The 15,370-nt window shown below is 34.5% G+C and overlaps 1 protein-coding gene across 5 annotated transcripts; it reads left to right on the top strand.

Moving 5' to 3' along the window:
- The first annotated feature begins 566 nt into the window (after nt 1-566).
- On the top strand, nt 567-11,646 carry LOC7454840 (uncharacterized). 5 transcript variants are annotated; one of them, XM_024608737.2, is made up of 22 exons: nt 567-810; nt 908-954; nt 1,040-1,103; nt 1,199-1,313; nt 1,405-1,472; nt 1,550-1,647; nt 1,917-2,088; nt 2,469-2,688; nt 3,082-3,208; nt 3,919-4,025; nt 4,113-4,208; nt 4,824-4,952; nt 5,118-5,251; nt 6,198-6,287; nt 6,412-6,485; nt 7,695-7,881; nt 7,991-8,062; nt 8,796-8,835; nt 9,233-9,510; nt 10,305-10,482; nt 10,585-10,802; nt 11,153-11,646. In XM_024608737.2, the coding sequence occupies exons 1-22, from the start codon at nt 763-765 to the stop codon at nt 11,447-11,449; spliced, it is 2,859 nt and encodes a 952-aa protein (XP_024464505.2). In that variant the 5' UTR covers nt 567-762; the 3' UTR covers nt 11,450-11,646. The 5 variants fall into 5 exon arrangements, with proteins under 5 accessions (XP_024464505.2, XP_024464508.2, XP_024464509.2 ...); XM_024608740.2 differs by having other exon boundaries at nt 3,925-4,025; XM_024608741.2 differs by having other exon boundaries at nt 3,925-4,025; nt 4,116-4,208.
- Nucleotides 11,647-15,370: the final 3,724 nt, after the last annotated feature.

Genomic DNA, 15,370 nt, shown 5'->3' on the forward strand with positions numbered 1-15,370 from the left:
TCATGATATATATATTTAACCAAACATTTTTTAACATTTTTGTAATTACAATCATGACAAAACACAGTTGTAATCATATTTTATTACCAAACAAACCGGAGAATCGTTTATGATGTTATGATAGCTGCACACGAAATGGAAAGTTTGTACGGAATGTTTTATTCTATATACCGCCTAATTCATTGCTGGTCGGGCCACTTGCTCCCGGTTTCAAATAGCCCAGGCCTCATTCCATGAATAGAATCTCTCGAACAGATATTTGGGCTCTTTTCGCCTGGCCCAAGAGTTTTTTTTGAGAAATAGATTTCACAGGATATTTATAAAGTTCACAGTAAAGTATAATAATAATAATAATTAAAAATATATGTTAGATCTAATATTATTAAGTATAAAACACCCCTAACCTTCATCAAAAAATTATAATTAATAGATAATAATAATTACAAAAAAAGTCTATATAATTAATTACAAAAAATTAATAATCCAAAGACAGATGAAAATGAAATGGTAAAATGGATTCTATAGATAATAATAATAAGATTGAGTGTGTTTGGGAGCGGTGAAAGTGAAAGAAAATTGAAAATACACAAAAGTCCTAATTCCCAAGGTAGGAGAACACGTAAAGTAAAGCAGAATAGCCTGCATGATCGTCTTTTTCTAACCAGATCTGGATTAACTAACAATCCATTCTCAAGTCCATCAGTTCCATTGCCAAATGCAACCTATCTCTCCATTTAGCGATCTCTGCCAACCTCATCTCTAATGGCATCTACGAGCAAAGTGGACATATCTGGAGAAGACGACGATGAGGTTTAATTAGCATTTCGATTTTTCAAATTCATATATATTAATTATCACAAGATTTATAAGGTATATGAACTGATCGTGTTTCACTCACTGGATGCAGCAGCTCGAAAGATTTGATGATTTTACGCTTGCCTCTTCCTGGGAAAGGTTTTTTATTTTTATTTTTTTCTATTATAATAGCAAACTTATTTATCCATTTTATTTATCTATCTATTGTTTCTTTATTTTATAGGTTTATTTCTGAAATAGAAGCAGTTTGTAGGCAGTGGCTTGCCGATGGTCCAAATAATTTACTGGTAAGTTTTTATCTATTTACCAGTTATAAGTTTCCGGGAATGAATGATATGGGAAATAGGCTCCATTACTGGTTTTGTTGATTATTTGACTGTAGGAAAAGGGTGCGGTTAAGTTGGATTTTTCGCAGAAGTTATATAAGGTTAAAATGGAGTTGAAATACGCGATGAAAAGCTATAACATGGAGTATTATTTTGAAACCAGCAGCGGCGGTACTTGAAAATTTTTGCTCTAAATAGGTTTAATTATTGCTGTAGAGATTGCAGGAGTGTTATGTGTTTATTTAAGTTCTGGTTGGTGCAGGCAAAATTGCGGATGGGAATAGTACATTGCATGATTTGCAGTTATGCTTTGGAGTGAAGGATTTTTTGGTATTTGCAAATGCATTTTGTTTGGGTTTATTTGAAGTTTTGTTGTAGTCATGACTATTGTGTTTTCGGATTACCAGGTTATTGCTCCTCAAAGTGCCAGTGGTGTGGTTCTTGATTCACCCGAGGCTTCTAAGCTCTTAAGTGCAGTTGCAATTGCTTTGACAAATTGCTCCAGGTGAGTTTTTGAATAAAAGATTCTAGATATTAGTGTAACATGGTGGTTTATGGGCCTACATAGTAGCACTACATTTCATTAGGCATAACAACCTGTTTGTTTTTTGGGCTGATGTAACACCAGTTTTGTTTCCTTATTAAAACAAAATTGAAATTTCATTAGGTTTTCGTGATGGCTTTCTGAAACTTAATGACTAATTTCTGTTGCTTTAGAATTTAGATTGTGAGCTCATCAAATCAGCTTCTAATGTTTTGTATTCGGAAATGCAGCTTGTGGCCAGCTTTTGTCCCAGTTCATGATCCTTCTAGGAAGGCTTATATTGGAATTCAAAATATGGGAACTGTTTTTACTAGAAGATTTGAGGCTGATCGTATTGGTAGCCAGGTTCCTGTAAGGCTCATGCACTTGGAAGGGTTATACGAGTTATTTGTCTCAAAGTTTGTAAGTCTCCTGTAGATTTGATCCTTTATAATGATCTATATAGGGCATCCTCTTATCTTTACTGTTCCACCAACCTATGAAATTATTGCATTTTTTACCTTTTTGCAGAATAGTCAGATAATTCATGCTCATATATTTTCCTGCTGTATTCTTTACGCACATTCTTGTTGTTAAACTACTCTTCTTTAAGTTGTTAAAGAAAAAGATGTAATTTCCAGCCAAGTGCCTCGAGAGAGGGGAAAGTAATTTCTGGATCAGAATCTGCTTCAAAAACCTATTCACACCTAAATTTGTTCCAGCTCCCTTTTTGCTTGGCATTTATGTTCACTTGTGGATTCTTGTCCTTCTCAATGTTACTGTGTTTTTATCTGATGTTGAAGGCCTACTCTACCCTGGACTTTGCTATGCATCTTTACAAAGTTCATTTTACAATGACATCAACATATAGAACCATTCACCATGATGATGATGATCTCCAAAGTCTTGGTATTGAAAAAGAAGAATATGGTGACAATCATGGTAGTGAGACCCGCAGTAGATCGCAATGGGATGATGATTGTCCATGGAGTGAGTGGTATTCTGCTGAGGACCCAGTAAAAGGTAAACTTCTATGGCTGATTATTGTCCTTGTTCCATGGCTGATTAATAATATTTCCTAGTTCTGGTTGCTGTCCTTGTTCCATCGTTGATTCTATTGGACTTTTAGAGAGTGGAATATGTTGGATAGAAATATTTCTAGTTTCAAGGCACATGCTCACCATTTTACCAGGCTTGTCCCATGCATGCTCAAATATCCAAAATGAACTTCATTTCAACTACCTTATGCAACACTATCTATTTTGTCTATCATCTTTGTCTCTCCTTTTTCTTTGGCATCCAGGTACCATACCTGAAGTTCTTTTGAGCTACTTAAAACACATCTACGTTTGTACTGTAAACCTTTCTTTCTGAAGATTCGCTTTGTTAATTTTGATGCTTCATTAAATGGCACAGGACTTGAATTGACTGCCACATGGTCTGAGAAGACTGTTGAAAGCTCTCTTGAAATGGCTGAACTTGAAAACGCATCACCTCATGAAGCTGAGAAGTGGATGATTCTTCCATTTCTGTCTCCAAATCTGTGAGAAATTTCTTTCAATAGATCACTTCACACGCGATTATGATTAGAAAATTATTATGTTCAAAATATTATTTTTGTTAATTTTGTGATACTATTAATCACAAAATCTTATTCTTACGATTTCTATGTCGTGGGTCCATTGCTGGGATTTTTCTTTAGTCGATAGCCATAGTTGCTTAGAGGTGTCATCATGGAAGGTGGTATGAACTTCTATTAATATCTTTTTTAACTCTCAATTCAAGCAATTAATAAGATTTTATGGCTGTTCTGTTTTCTATCCTTTAGAAAGTGAGGCTTTCTACCAAGGAGTGAGTAGTGATTTCTTGAACCTGCTTGCCTGAAACTCTTGGTTCTTTTCTATTTCCTTGTCAAATAATTCAGATCAGAATCCAAATTCCTTGTGCTAAATTTCCAAATTCACAAGTTGCACAACCTTAATCCTGAGCTTTACCAATTACCACGTAAAGATTCCCCCCATTCACTGTTCTCCACTGTGCTTTGTGGTATGGGTTGCCAAAATAAAAGCAAAGAAACCAAAATATATTGCCATCAATAAACTAGTTTTGCCTTTTCACCCAATTCTGATATTGTAAATATGATTAGCATATCCCGGTAGATTCTTTTTTTACATGCGGTGCTTTCCATTGCTTTTTTTGTTATCTTAACTTAGGTAAATTTTTGTACATCTGAAACACTCTTATTCCTTGAAGTGATAGTTCAGAAGGAAACAGAATTGGCTTTGCTTCCCAATTGCGCCTTTTGGTTGATGCGCTAAATATGTCATTCGATGCCCAATTTATGGAGGATTTTGTGTCAGGTTTGAAATGATTCCAAATGTCTTGTCCTGTCAATTTAACTTGGTTTCTTGCTAACTTTTTCTCTTATTCTTGGTTTTGGTTTGAAGCAGTTGAAAACCCTGGGTCTGATAATCTCAAGTCCTCGATGATTGTACCGCCACCAACTGTTCTTGATCGTGTGTTCAAAGATCTTTTTCATGAGGGTACAAATTTTTTATTTGGTTTTGCTGGGGGTTGGGGTTCTGCTTGGTTCTATTCTCTTTAATTCATAATTTTATCGTAGTTAAATGATATTTCACTTCTTCAATACTGTATATGCTGGCTAGTTGTTTAGCATCAGTCATGAATCCAGTAAGAGCATGCCTAGACAAGTCTGAGCTTGATTTCTTGTGCTTGGTTTATCTAGATTGCCAAACTGCTTGGAAGAAGCTTTTAACTTGCTTAAAACATACTGGACGTAATTGCTGGCACATTTTAGTGTTTAAAATATTGTGCCAATGCTAACAAGATTACAAAATATCACTACTCTTTCATGAACATGTCACTGCTGCATGGTTAGTGCTGCTCTGTCTAGACCCATTTTGGATAGTACAGGCACAGTTTATCCAATGCTGAGTGTAGCTGAAATTAGCATGGTACTGTGGATGGAAGGAAATATGAGAAAACATAGAATAGAAGTCATTGAATCTCTGGAAATGGTACAAGTTAAATTAACGGGGCATTATTTGAAGGAAAATACACAGGATTTAGATGCAATTGGAAACTGTTGAGTACTCATTTCTGTTGAAGGTTTCTAACTGTTATCTTTCCTCCATCAGGATCACAAGTCGCTGCATTTGCTAAAGGCGAGCATAAGATTTCTCGAGCTATTAAAGGCGCACCATTTGGATCTCTTTTTGCACAGTTTTGCTTACATGCTCTATGGGTGGGGACCTGCAATATACGTGGTATGTGTAAAAATGGCATATGCTGTATTTGTGTAATATAGATTAAGAATATAGTTATCTAATTACACAACACATGGATTTATTGAGGTTTTTTTTTTTTTAAATTTTTTTTATCTCTGTTGTTTCTCTTATATGACTAGTTTTTTATTCTTTTATGTATTTCAGCTATTGCCGTGCTCTGGATAGAGTTTATTCGGGAAGTTCGTTGGTGTTGGGAAGAGTCACAGCCTCTACCTAAAATGCAAGCCAATGGCTCAATTGATCTATCCACTTGTTTGATTAACCAGAAACTGCAAATGGTAATAATCTGTTTGACATTAGAAAGCTTATCAGCCTGAGTTTGCCTGGTGTTAGCTTTTGAGAGTTGAACTTTTGAAAAACCTGTGCTCTGTATTTTCCTCTTCTTTTTAAAATATCCAGGTTGATGTTTTCTTGCTCAAAACCCATCATTTTCCTTGTAAAATGACTTACTAATTTGGCACTCAGGCAACTTACTTGGCATCATGAATAAATCTGGTAATTAAAAACCATGAAAATGTTGACCTGTCTTGGAGGAATTGGGATGGGTTCTTGTTTTTGTTCTTCAATGAAGGAGAAGTTCTTGAGACTTGTCGGTCTTTTTATAAAGAGATATTCCTTGCCTGCTCTACTTCGATTTAGATCTGATAATTAAAAAACCCTGCATTACTTTTTGTCAAGAATACCAAAATTGCTTAGCAATCCCTATGAATGGGTGCCTTCGGTTTGTCTCTCTATTTCCTTTTTGTTTAATCATTTTCTTCTCCATTTTCTGATTTCAAATTTGCTACTGCTTGCTGGAACTCAGTCAACTGTCACAGATAGCCCTTGTTTTCATCATAAAAACTATCAAACAACTTATTTTAAGCCATAATCTAATCGCTAATCCAAATAGCACAAAGATCTTCCTAATCCCCAAACTAGCTTGCTGTCTTGGAAATCCTTCACCTAATTTTAACATTTCCCACAGCCAAACAGCCACCAAAATTCATCTTTTTAAATCCCAATTCATATGCTGGTTTCAGCCTCTGCCTAGCAACACACTCATCATCAAATAAACTATGTTTTTCAGTTGTCATTTGTAGCGCTCTATTCTGGTATGACATACAATTTATAAATGAAACTATTCAGATTCAACAAGGATCTGAAAACATCTAAGCACTTTGTATGTGCTCATTTTATAGCACATGTTGAGTCAGTCATATCATTTTGCTTTTTGCTGCTCAGCTTGCTATATGCATTGAGAAGAAGTGTGAAATGAATGAAGACTTCCAAGATTGTGTAGGCAGCAATGAGCATACCTATGATCATATGGAGGTGACATGGTGTTTTTATTTTAAGTTCTTTTCTAGTGTTTCTGCTGCTTACTGAGTTGAACTCAGGTGATTGCTTTTTGTTTTTTCTTCTTGGGCATTAAGTGCTAGTTCAATGGATTATGCAGGAAGATAGTCCGGTTGGGGACAAGACAACCAATAAACAAAAACATGGTGATGAGTTTGATGGGATTCAAGACAGGTGAACTAAGCAAGTGAGAGCTCCTTTATTTTCTATGTAAAATTGGCTGGGCTTGAGGGTATTGTATTGTTTTTTTCCCAACTCATCAGTTCTATCCTTTTAAAAAATAAGGGGTAAACTCAGATGAGTCCCCAACGTATCACCTGTTTCTCAATGGAGTCCCCAACCAATTTTTTTTTATTTTAAAATCCCCAATCGAATCCTGTCTAAAAACATCGTAAATCTTGACAGAAAACACTAAGTTCTCTTAAAAAATGTTCATGAATAGGCATTTTTGACATAAAACATTAATGGATACAGATGGAGGGAACTACTTGATAATTTCTGATACATTGGGGAACCAATTGAGCAAAAACATTCACGGGAACCCAAGTGAGAGCTGGTTTATAGGCAGGGGACTTTTCTGAGGTTGCCCAAAAAATAATAATTTGTGCTTGACTTTTGGAAATTCCCATTTAATCAACATTGTTTTGCTAAAGCGCATCTAGTTGTGTATTTTTGTCATTCTTCCCATGGAGTTACAAACATGAATCTCTCATAAGCTTGAAATGGTAGGATTATGCCTTAGCTTTTTTGTGAAATATAGAAGTATGCTTCTTCTCCCTTTAACAACCAATTTGGGCATCACACTCATGTGACAGTGTATTTCAATTCAGTTTCTTCCTTCTTGTGCTAAGGTTGTTTGCATGTCTTTGGTTTTTTTTTTTGGGTGTGCATTTGTGTTAGGAGAAAAGTAGCCCCTATGAATCTCATGGATGAACACACAGTAATTATATTTCAGTTACAATAAAAAATAACTATGTATTAGAATTTTGGCATTCTTCATCATCATCAATTTCTTTTCCTTCCATGATCTGGTCGATTGTATTCTGCCTTTTCGCCTTTTATGCACATAAAATAGTTTGGATCCTTACTTTTCCATTAAAAGAACCTCTGAAGTTTAGGTGTTTTTTTTTTGGCAATATTGCATGCTATTAAAAAGTTCATGAAGTAAATTTTTAGAGATCAAAGTTGTTAATATAGAAATGGTTCCTGAAGGACTTGGAGTTTGAATTGGGCAGAGCTTTTTTTTTTGTTAGAAATGCATTAACATTCTGATATGAAGAAATACAGTATCGAACATTACAACCTCTGGCCTTTCACCATCAATAACAATTCATTTTATCCCATGCATATTCCTGGCACATAACTTTGCTATCCATGTGGCAGCCCTTTGACAAAGGATGGTTTGCATGGGAGTGGAACGACGACGACATCAAGGCGTAGCATGAAGCACGGAGACAGTCTATCTACTGATTTGAAATCTTCTGATCATAACAGGAGGGGCTCAGCTGGTGCTGTGGGGTCTATGCAGCTTCTGAAGTCTTATAAGAGCATGCATGCCCCTTTCACACAGGTTTTTTTTTTTCTCCTAGAGTCTGGACCATTTGACATTCTTATCACATGATTGTTATCAACAAAGTTCAATGGATAAAAATTATTTATATGTCTGTTAAATGTTATAGGATGCTCCACTTATGACAGAAGACATGCATGAAGAAAGACTGCAGGCTGTTGAAGCACTTGGGAATTCTTTTGTAAGCTCAAATTATTTATTTACCCGCAACATTTTTTCCTTTGTCACTAGATTATAGCGTGGCTGTATTCATATGTTGTTTATCCCCTGGTTGGGATGGGTAGGCCCACCACTTCATAGTATGGCTGTATTCATATGCTGTTTATCAACATCAATTGTGAGGAGCTGTGACTTGTGAATGAGATGACCTAATTTAAAAGCTCTCAACTAGTTTTATAGTTGGAAGGATTTCGTTGGCACCAGGCAGCTGACTTTCATTTGCTAAGCCTCAAAAACTTTACAGAAGTTTGTCTTAATGTCTGATAGTGTGTCTTGTGCCTGATAGGACTAAACATCTTCATCACGGTAGAACAGGAAACACAACTGATCTTAGTTGGAATTCATCTGTTCAATAAAGCATGGGTATGGACTACCCTTAGTTCGGCATTATAAAAGAAAAAAATGAAATACTAAACCATAGTTCTGTTTAGTAAAAAAGAGTAAGTTTGTTGTTATATGCATCAACAAGTGAAAATGATTTCAAACAACCTCTATGCAATTTTAAAATGAGTACCCTTGTTACTCTTGAAAAATCATGCTAATGTGGATTCTGGGATCTAACATTTGACAAGCAAATTAGTTTTTTCAAAGTTTTCTATCTTTATTAATCAAGAGGGTGTTATATTTTATTTTGTGTTAGTGAAAGAAACTTATAAATTTATTAGCTGAGTAAACTTTATACTATTTCATTCCAGAGCTTTTCTGCTCAGTTGGAGAAAGATATCTTATCATCAGGTACGGAATAAGCTTCCATTTTTTCCTTTTCAAGTCCTTGTTATTGTCAGTTTGTTTTCCAGTTCATTATTGTTGCCTTTTTGTAATCATGTCCAAAATATTCTTTCAAAAATTTTTAATCAGGGGAGGGCTTCAATAACAAACTAAATGCTTTTTATAAAAAATAAATAAATTATAGAAAACAACAATACTTTACATTATAATCGAAGATAAGCGTATGTTGTTCATCGCATATTGCACTCACATCGATTATGTGATAAATGTCCTTGTGTGGATTGAGTCTGTATTCTTCTTTAGAAGTATTTATTTGTCGTCAAATGTGCATTTTCAAATGCAACCACAGTTTTCTTTCACTTTCTTAAGATTTTATATTGCAATCTTTGAAAATTTGAACTAGACATGTCAGCATTCAAAGCAGCAAATCCAGATTCTGTTTTTGAAGATTTTATTCGGTGGCATTCACCGGGAGATTGGGAGAATGATGATAATAAGGAAAGTGGAGCATCTAAAAGTCCAGTGACAAAGGGCTTGAAGGATGATTGGCCACCTCATGGCCGACTTTCACAACGGATGTCGGAGCAAGGGAATTTATGGCGAAAGATTTGGAACGATACTCCTGCTTTGCCAGTGTACGAGCAGAAACCCCTAATAGACCCCTTTCGAGAAGGAGAGAAGGTCAGATTATTTCTTATTGCAATCTTCACATTAAGTTCAGCTTGAACCAATACCAACAAGTCTAAGTTCTATTTCATGCTATGCTATGTATGCTATGTTTGGTATGTGTGTATCATGTTTGTGCGGAAAAGATGAAGGAAATTAAACTTTATGCAATTAAAGGACTGGTAGATGTTTTTTGGAGGATGAGTGCAGTTCGCCACAAGCATTCATCCTTAACTTTGTGTCTTACTATTCTGATTGTGCTATGAACTTGTTACTGTTACTCCCAAAATCTCTATTGATTTCTTAGCTTCTAGAAACCCCAGCTTGTGTTATTTAGCTAAACAAAATCAGAAGTTGTGATGCCTGTGTTCAAACCTTTTGAGACTAGGCAACGGCTAACATGAAAACGGTGCACATCGTTCTTGGCTGAAGCTTCAGAGCCAGTTACTTGAAATTTGACTAAATTCTATTTGTGGTCAGGTCTGTGTATTCTTACCTTTGATTTTTTGAATTCTTTTCTAATTAGCTCTATAATCCGCTCCACTAGCTTTATTAATTGCAAACAGTAACCTGACTGGCTAGTAAATGAAGTGGCAACTTACATGTAAGATCATTACCTTTTAGAGTAAATAAGACAGCTGATTGCAAATTCATAGGCCTCTCGTGGTTCTTTTAGGAAAAAAAAATTAAAGATAAATGTTTTGATTGATATCATATATTTTGGTCAGGATGTATTCCCGTGTCTTTATAGTTTCCCTCTTAGCTCCTTTTATTGTTTTGACCAATTAAAGGTTACTTGAATTCTATAGATCCTTCATTACTTAGAGACATTGCGGCCTCATCAACTGCTTGAGCAGATGGTTTGTACCACCTTCAGAGTGTCAGCTGACACACTAAACCAGACTAATTTTGGAGGCTTGAAGCAGATGACAACAAAAATGGAGCAACTGTACCGTACTATGGCTTCCACATTGAAGCCTTTGCAAAGTAGATCCTCTCTTCCTTTTTCTTGTTTATCTTGCCATGCTATTATTAAACTTCTTCGCAAGTGAGTTCAATAAACTTGGCAAATCTTGTCTTTTATGGCAGCAAATCATGTATCTGGCAACAGTGAGACCATCGAAGACCTAAGACGCCTCTGTGTTATCTTTGAACACATTGAGAAGTTGCTTACTCTTGCATCTTCTCTTCATCGGACTTTCTTGCAGGCTCCACGCCTCTCTGAAACAATTTTCACCGACTACTACAACTTCTATCTTCCAAGAATGGGAACAGGGTCACCGGGTTCTCTAGAAGTTGATGAAAAGGTAAAACTTCTTTCATGCCATGAAAGCTGTTTCCTGTTAATAGCAATACATCAATCTGATTGTATTGGCCCCTGGATTTGTATTAAGTGATGAGTTAAAACTGAAATGAAAGGATATTTTAATATCCAGCAGTATTGATAATGCCATCTTCAAAATGATTTTGTATTGACTCAAGCTATACCGACCGTCTTATAGGTTTGAAGTGGATAACTACACATGATAGACTGGCACCACTGAAATTGTCTTTAGTGACTATCTTGTATTTATTGATTGGGGTCGAGAACCTCGGTAACCTGGTAGTTTTATTTTAACTTGGACTGACATGACATGGATCTGTTGTCTTCACCTAGGAGTTTGACGTCAAGTATCAAGTAATGGCACGCGAGAGACAGTGTGTATCGAATATGTTCACCCCCCCCACTGCTAACCAGTCATGGAGAAAAGTGCTAAGCATGGGTAATCTTCTAAATGGTCACGAACCTATTGTCAGGGAGATTATATTTTCAGTGCGTGATAGCTTGAGAAACAACCATTATGCAGCTCACAATCCAAGAGGTTTTCAACGAGAAATAGAGACATATCGAATGTATATATGCGGAACCTCAAATGATCTTCGTGTAGCACTCTCTGTTACCTCGTGTGATTGACATATTGTACATGATAATTATTCTTGCCTGTATTGGTTCAATATCCATCATTATTTTGAGTTTTATCAGTGGACCATATCTGATCTTTCTGGGTTTGTAATTAATGTTTGAAGGGATTCACAAGGACAACCAAAGCATTGCCTTGAAATGAGTTTCCGTGGCAATAGCAGAGTATCACGTGTGATTTCCGTTTCGAATTCTTGTATTTACATAAATATGTATTTGTCGGAGTTTGCAATGGAGGCTGGGATATCCTCACAATTTCCTTCACCGGGTCTGCCATGGCCTATGAGATGCATGGCATCCACGGATATGTCATCCTGTTGGGAGGCTCATCAAAGGATTGGCTTCATGACTTCAAGGATCGTTTCACATACAGTGGAAGGCGGGACCAAATTGGCTCCTTTTTCTTCAATTCCGCTCTAGAAATTTCGAGGATTTTAGAGAAGAGAGGAAAAGCTAAAGTGTACGCACTCACGATAAATTATACCTTAGCCGGACAAGATACCTGTGAAGTCTATCAAGGACTTGAAAAATAGAACCATCCGGAAATAAACAAAACAAAGCCTTGTACTGGATGTCCAATCCATCATTCTACATAGCAATATTTTTTTAAGACAACGTCAGAAATAATATCTGGATGTCGATCTCTCTCTTGGTCTTTGTACATGTAATAACCAGATTACCCTTGTACCAAGTTTGAGGACTTTTTGGTCAGCCTCGCTAGTTAAAAGACCCTGTGCGGTTTTTTCTTTCATAATTTCAATTTATCATGCTTCCATCAAATTTAATTTCTTTTCTGTAACTAAATCACCTAAACATACAAACTCTGTTATTTTTTCGTAACAACGAAGTAGCGATCATCATGATTCTTCTTGAATAACTTGTAAAATTCAAATTCTTTGCAACATCAGGTGTGGAGCCTCTGGAATTTAAATATCAGTATTACGCTAGTTAAAGACATGTTGTCAGTCTAGGCAGACTTTATTTTTTTATATAAAAAAACGAACAACATGTCACCTAATTTTTGAAAAAAAAAAAAGTCATAAACATGTACCTAGCCTTTTTTGTTAAATTTCTTTGAACATTTTGTTTTTTTTTATTTAAAAAAATAAGAATAAAATTCTTTTAAAATTAATTTATTAAAATAATATTTGAAGAATTATTCAATTATGCTATTGTTTTTCAGAAGATTTTATGATATTATCAATTACTTTATGAATAATTATGTATTAAAATAACATGTATAATTTTAAAAATAATCTATTCATTAATATGAATGAGAATAGAATAACTATTTTTTTTTATTGTAAGATCTTCATTTATTTTTTGAAATTTATATATCTTTTTTATAAGTATGTGCAAATTATCGTTTAATGTTTTTGTTTTCAATTGAGATTTGTTTCCATGATCCTAATAAGTTTAAATTCAAGTAAAGCTTCTTATAAAAAAAAACATGTTCTTGTCAAAATAAAAAATAGAATTGCAACTTAAAGGATTAGTAGATATTCTATCGTGTGTGTGTGATTATATATATATATTAAATAAAAAGAGAAAAAAAGAAAAGCCATGATGGAAACATCCACATGAATGGTTGTAGGGTTGATTTAAGATAATAATAATAAATAAAAGAAGAAGAAGAAGAAGAAGAAGCGTGTGCTCCATAAATGATAACCCGCGTAGAACAAGTATCAGCAACGCTTTCAACAGATATTATCATGCACCAGGTAACGTCGTACGCTTTTGTCTTGGATAAAAAGGAGTCTTCAAATTAAGACGCAACTTTGATGATTTGGTAACGACATTCCGTTTAAAAATAAATAAAAAGGGAATTTATTTGCTCAGGATGTGTTCAGCCAAATATTTTTATAAAAATAATTCTTAATAAAAAATATATTAAAAAAATCACTAAACTATAATATATTAAAAATTCTAATAAATATGTAGTATATATTGGTGTTTCTAATCAGACATTGATTAAATCACTTAACAAATCTAGATTTCATTTGTTATGGTTTTTATAAATCGATTAAAGTTGTTTTTAGATTTTAATTAAAAGAATATCTAATATATTTGCATAAAAAATGGTTTTTAATTTAAATAAGAAAATATTAATTACCACATCAAGTCAAAATTTCATTTTAATGAAAAATTAAAAGTTATATCAAATCATTTTAAAAAAAATTTGTTTTGAGCCAGTTCTTACCAAATATATTTATACCTTAACCCATTTTTATTTTAAATCTTTTTATAAAAAATAACCTCTAGCTAAACTATAATTCAAATTAAGTTAAGTATCATTTTCTATAAGAAATGTCAAACTAACTCTATATTTTCATGCAAACGTACACGATCATTAAAGAAAATCAACCTTCAGATATTTTGAATGAAACCAAAACTCAAAAGTATCAGAAAAAATCGTATTGCCTCCAATGATGAATCAAGAAATAGTATTTTTTTTTCAATTTTCAATATATATATATATATATCAAGTCCCAAGATTAGAAACTTCAAATTATTGTTGTTTTTTTTTTTTTAATCGCACGATGAAATTGAGTCCATATGCAGCATCTTCACTCCACTGTTCTCTATAAAACGTGTATTGTCAATAATTGGCTTGATTCCTAGAAAACAAGATTGGAAATTTAATCGCATTTAAATTCGAGAGACTACGAATTAATGAATGATCCTTTAACAAAAGCCAAGTAGCTCAGCTAACATGCGCTTATCATTAGTTTCATAATTGTTTTATTTAGCACTCGAGTCAAGGCTAAGGATATTCCATCGACAGAGGTTTCATTTTCTTAGCTCTAGCTGTGACTACCTGTAGTGATGAGTGATTAAAAAAGAATCCATGGTGGTGGGTCATGCCTAGCTATGAAAACACCTAGTATGCAACGCAATTTTTCGTCAAAACACTGTGAAAGAATCAACAAAAATAAATTTGTGGGGTTGGGAGATTGACATCTTCTTGTCTTGAATTCGGCTATAATAAGAAATTATGAAAAGAAGGCACTAGCTAGATGCGCCTTTTTTTTTTCCCCTCAAGAGAAGATAATTAAATAAAAACACTGTAGAAAATGTAAAGAGATGAGATTGCAGTGCGCAAGACTCCATGATATCACCATCATCCCTGTGGAAGTTTGGATGGCTAGCTACTGGTTGTTAATCAGTCTCTATTTTTCTCCCATCGTGTGATCCCTGTTGATAATGGTACAGGCATGGCGTCCTTCCAGGTTACAATATCTGTCAAAAGAGGTACCTTTCACTTGGCTGTAGCTGTATTTACTTGAATTGATGACAGACGATTCATCCTGACAGGAGATGCCTATCCAAGAATGGCTAAGGAAAAAAAAAAAAAAACCTTGTATCTATCCCCTACTTCAATCATTGATTATAGATTAACATCTGTTTGCATCTTAATTGGACAATCCAAGCTTGTGCAGTGCTTTCACCACTGATGTAAACCCCGGGTTAAATATTGATTAACCAGAGAGGGTGATGGTCATAGCATCCCTTTCACTAATAATAGTTTTTCTTTTTTTGGATAAAGTTTTTTTTTTCTCTCCTGTTTCTATCTCTTTTTAAATTGATTGATTTACGGGTGGAGTAATAGGTATGCGCACCCAGTACGAGTTGTGAAATTATTCAAAAATAAAATAAAATGGCGATTATGGGAGGAGAGAACGAGAGAAAAGGAGGGTTGAATAATAATAAAAAAAAAAAACGGAGGGGCTGCCATCTGGGAATTTTTCCACCAACGACAGGTAGTTTTAAACTATTTTTGTACCCGAGTTCTATCATCGCTGGGTGGTTTTTTTTTTTTTTTTTTTTCAGTAAAGAAAATAATATACAAGCTATTATTTTTCAGTCTAGTTCACGCTCCTAGATCTGTCTTTATTTTTTTTAAAGGGATGGATG

This window comes from Populus trichocarpa, chromosome 9, assembly GCF_000002775.5.
Source record: "Populus trichocarpa isolate Nisqually-1 chromosome 9, P.trichocarpa_v4.1, whole genome shotgun sequence".
NCBI classification, from domain to species: Eukaryota; Viridiplantae; Streptophyta; class Magnoliopsida; order Malpighiales; family Salicaceae; genus Populus; species Populus trichocarpa.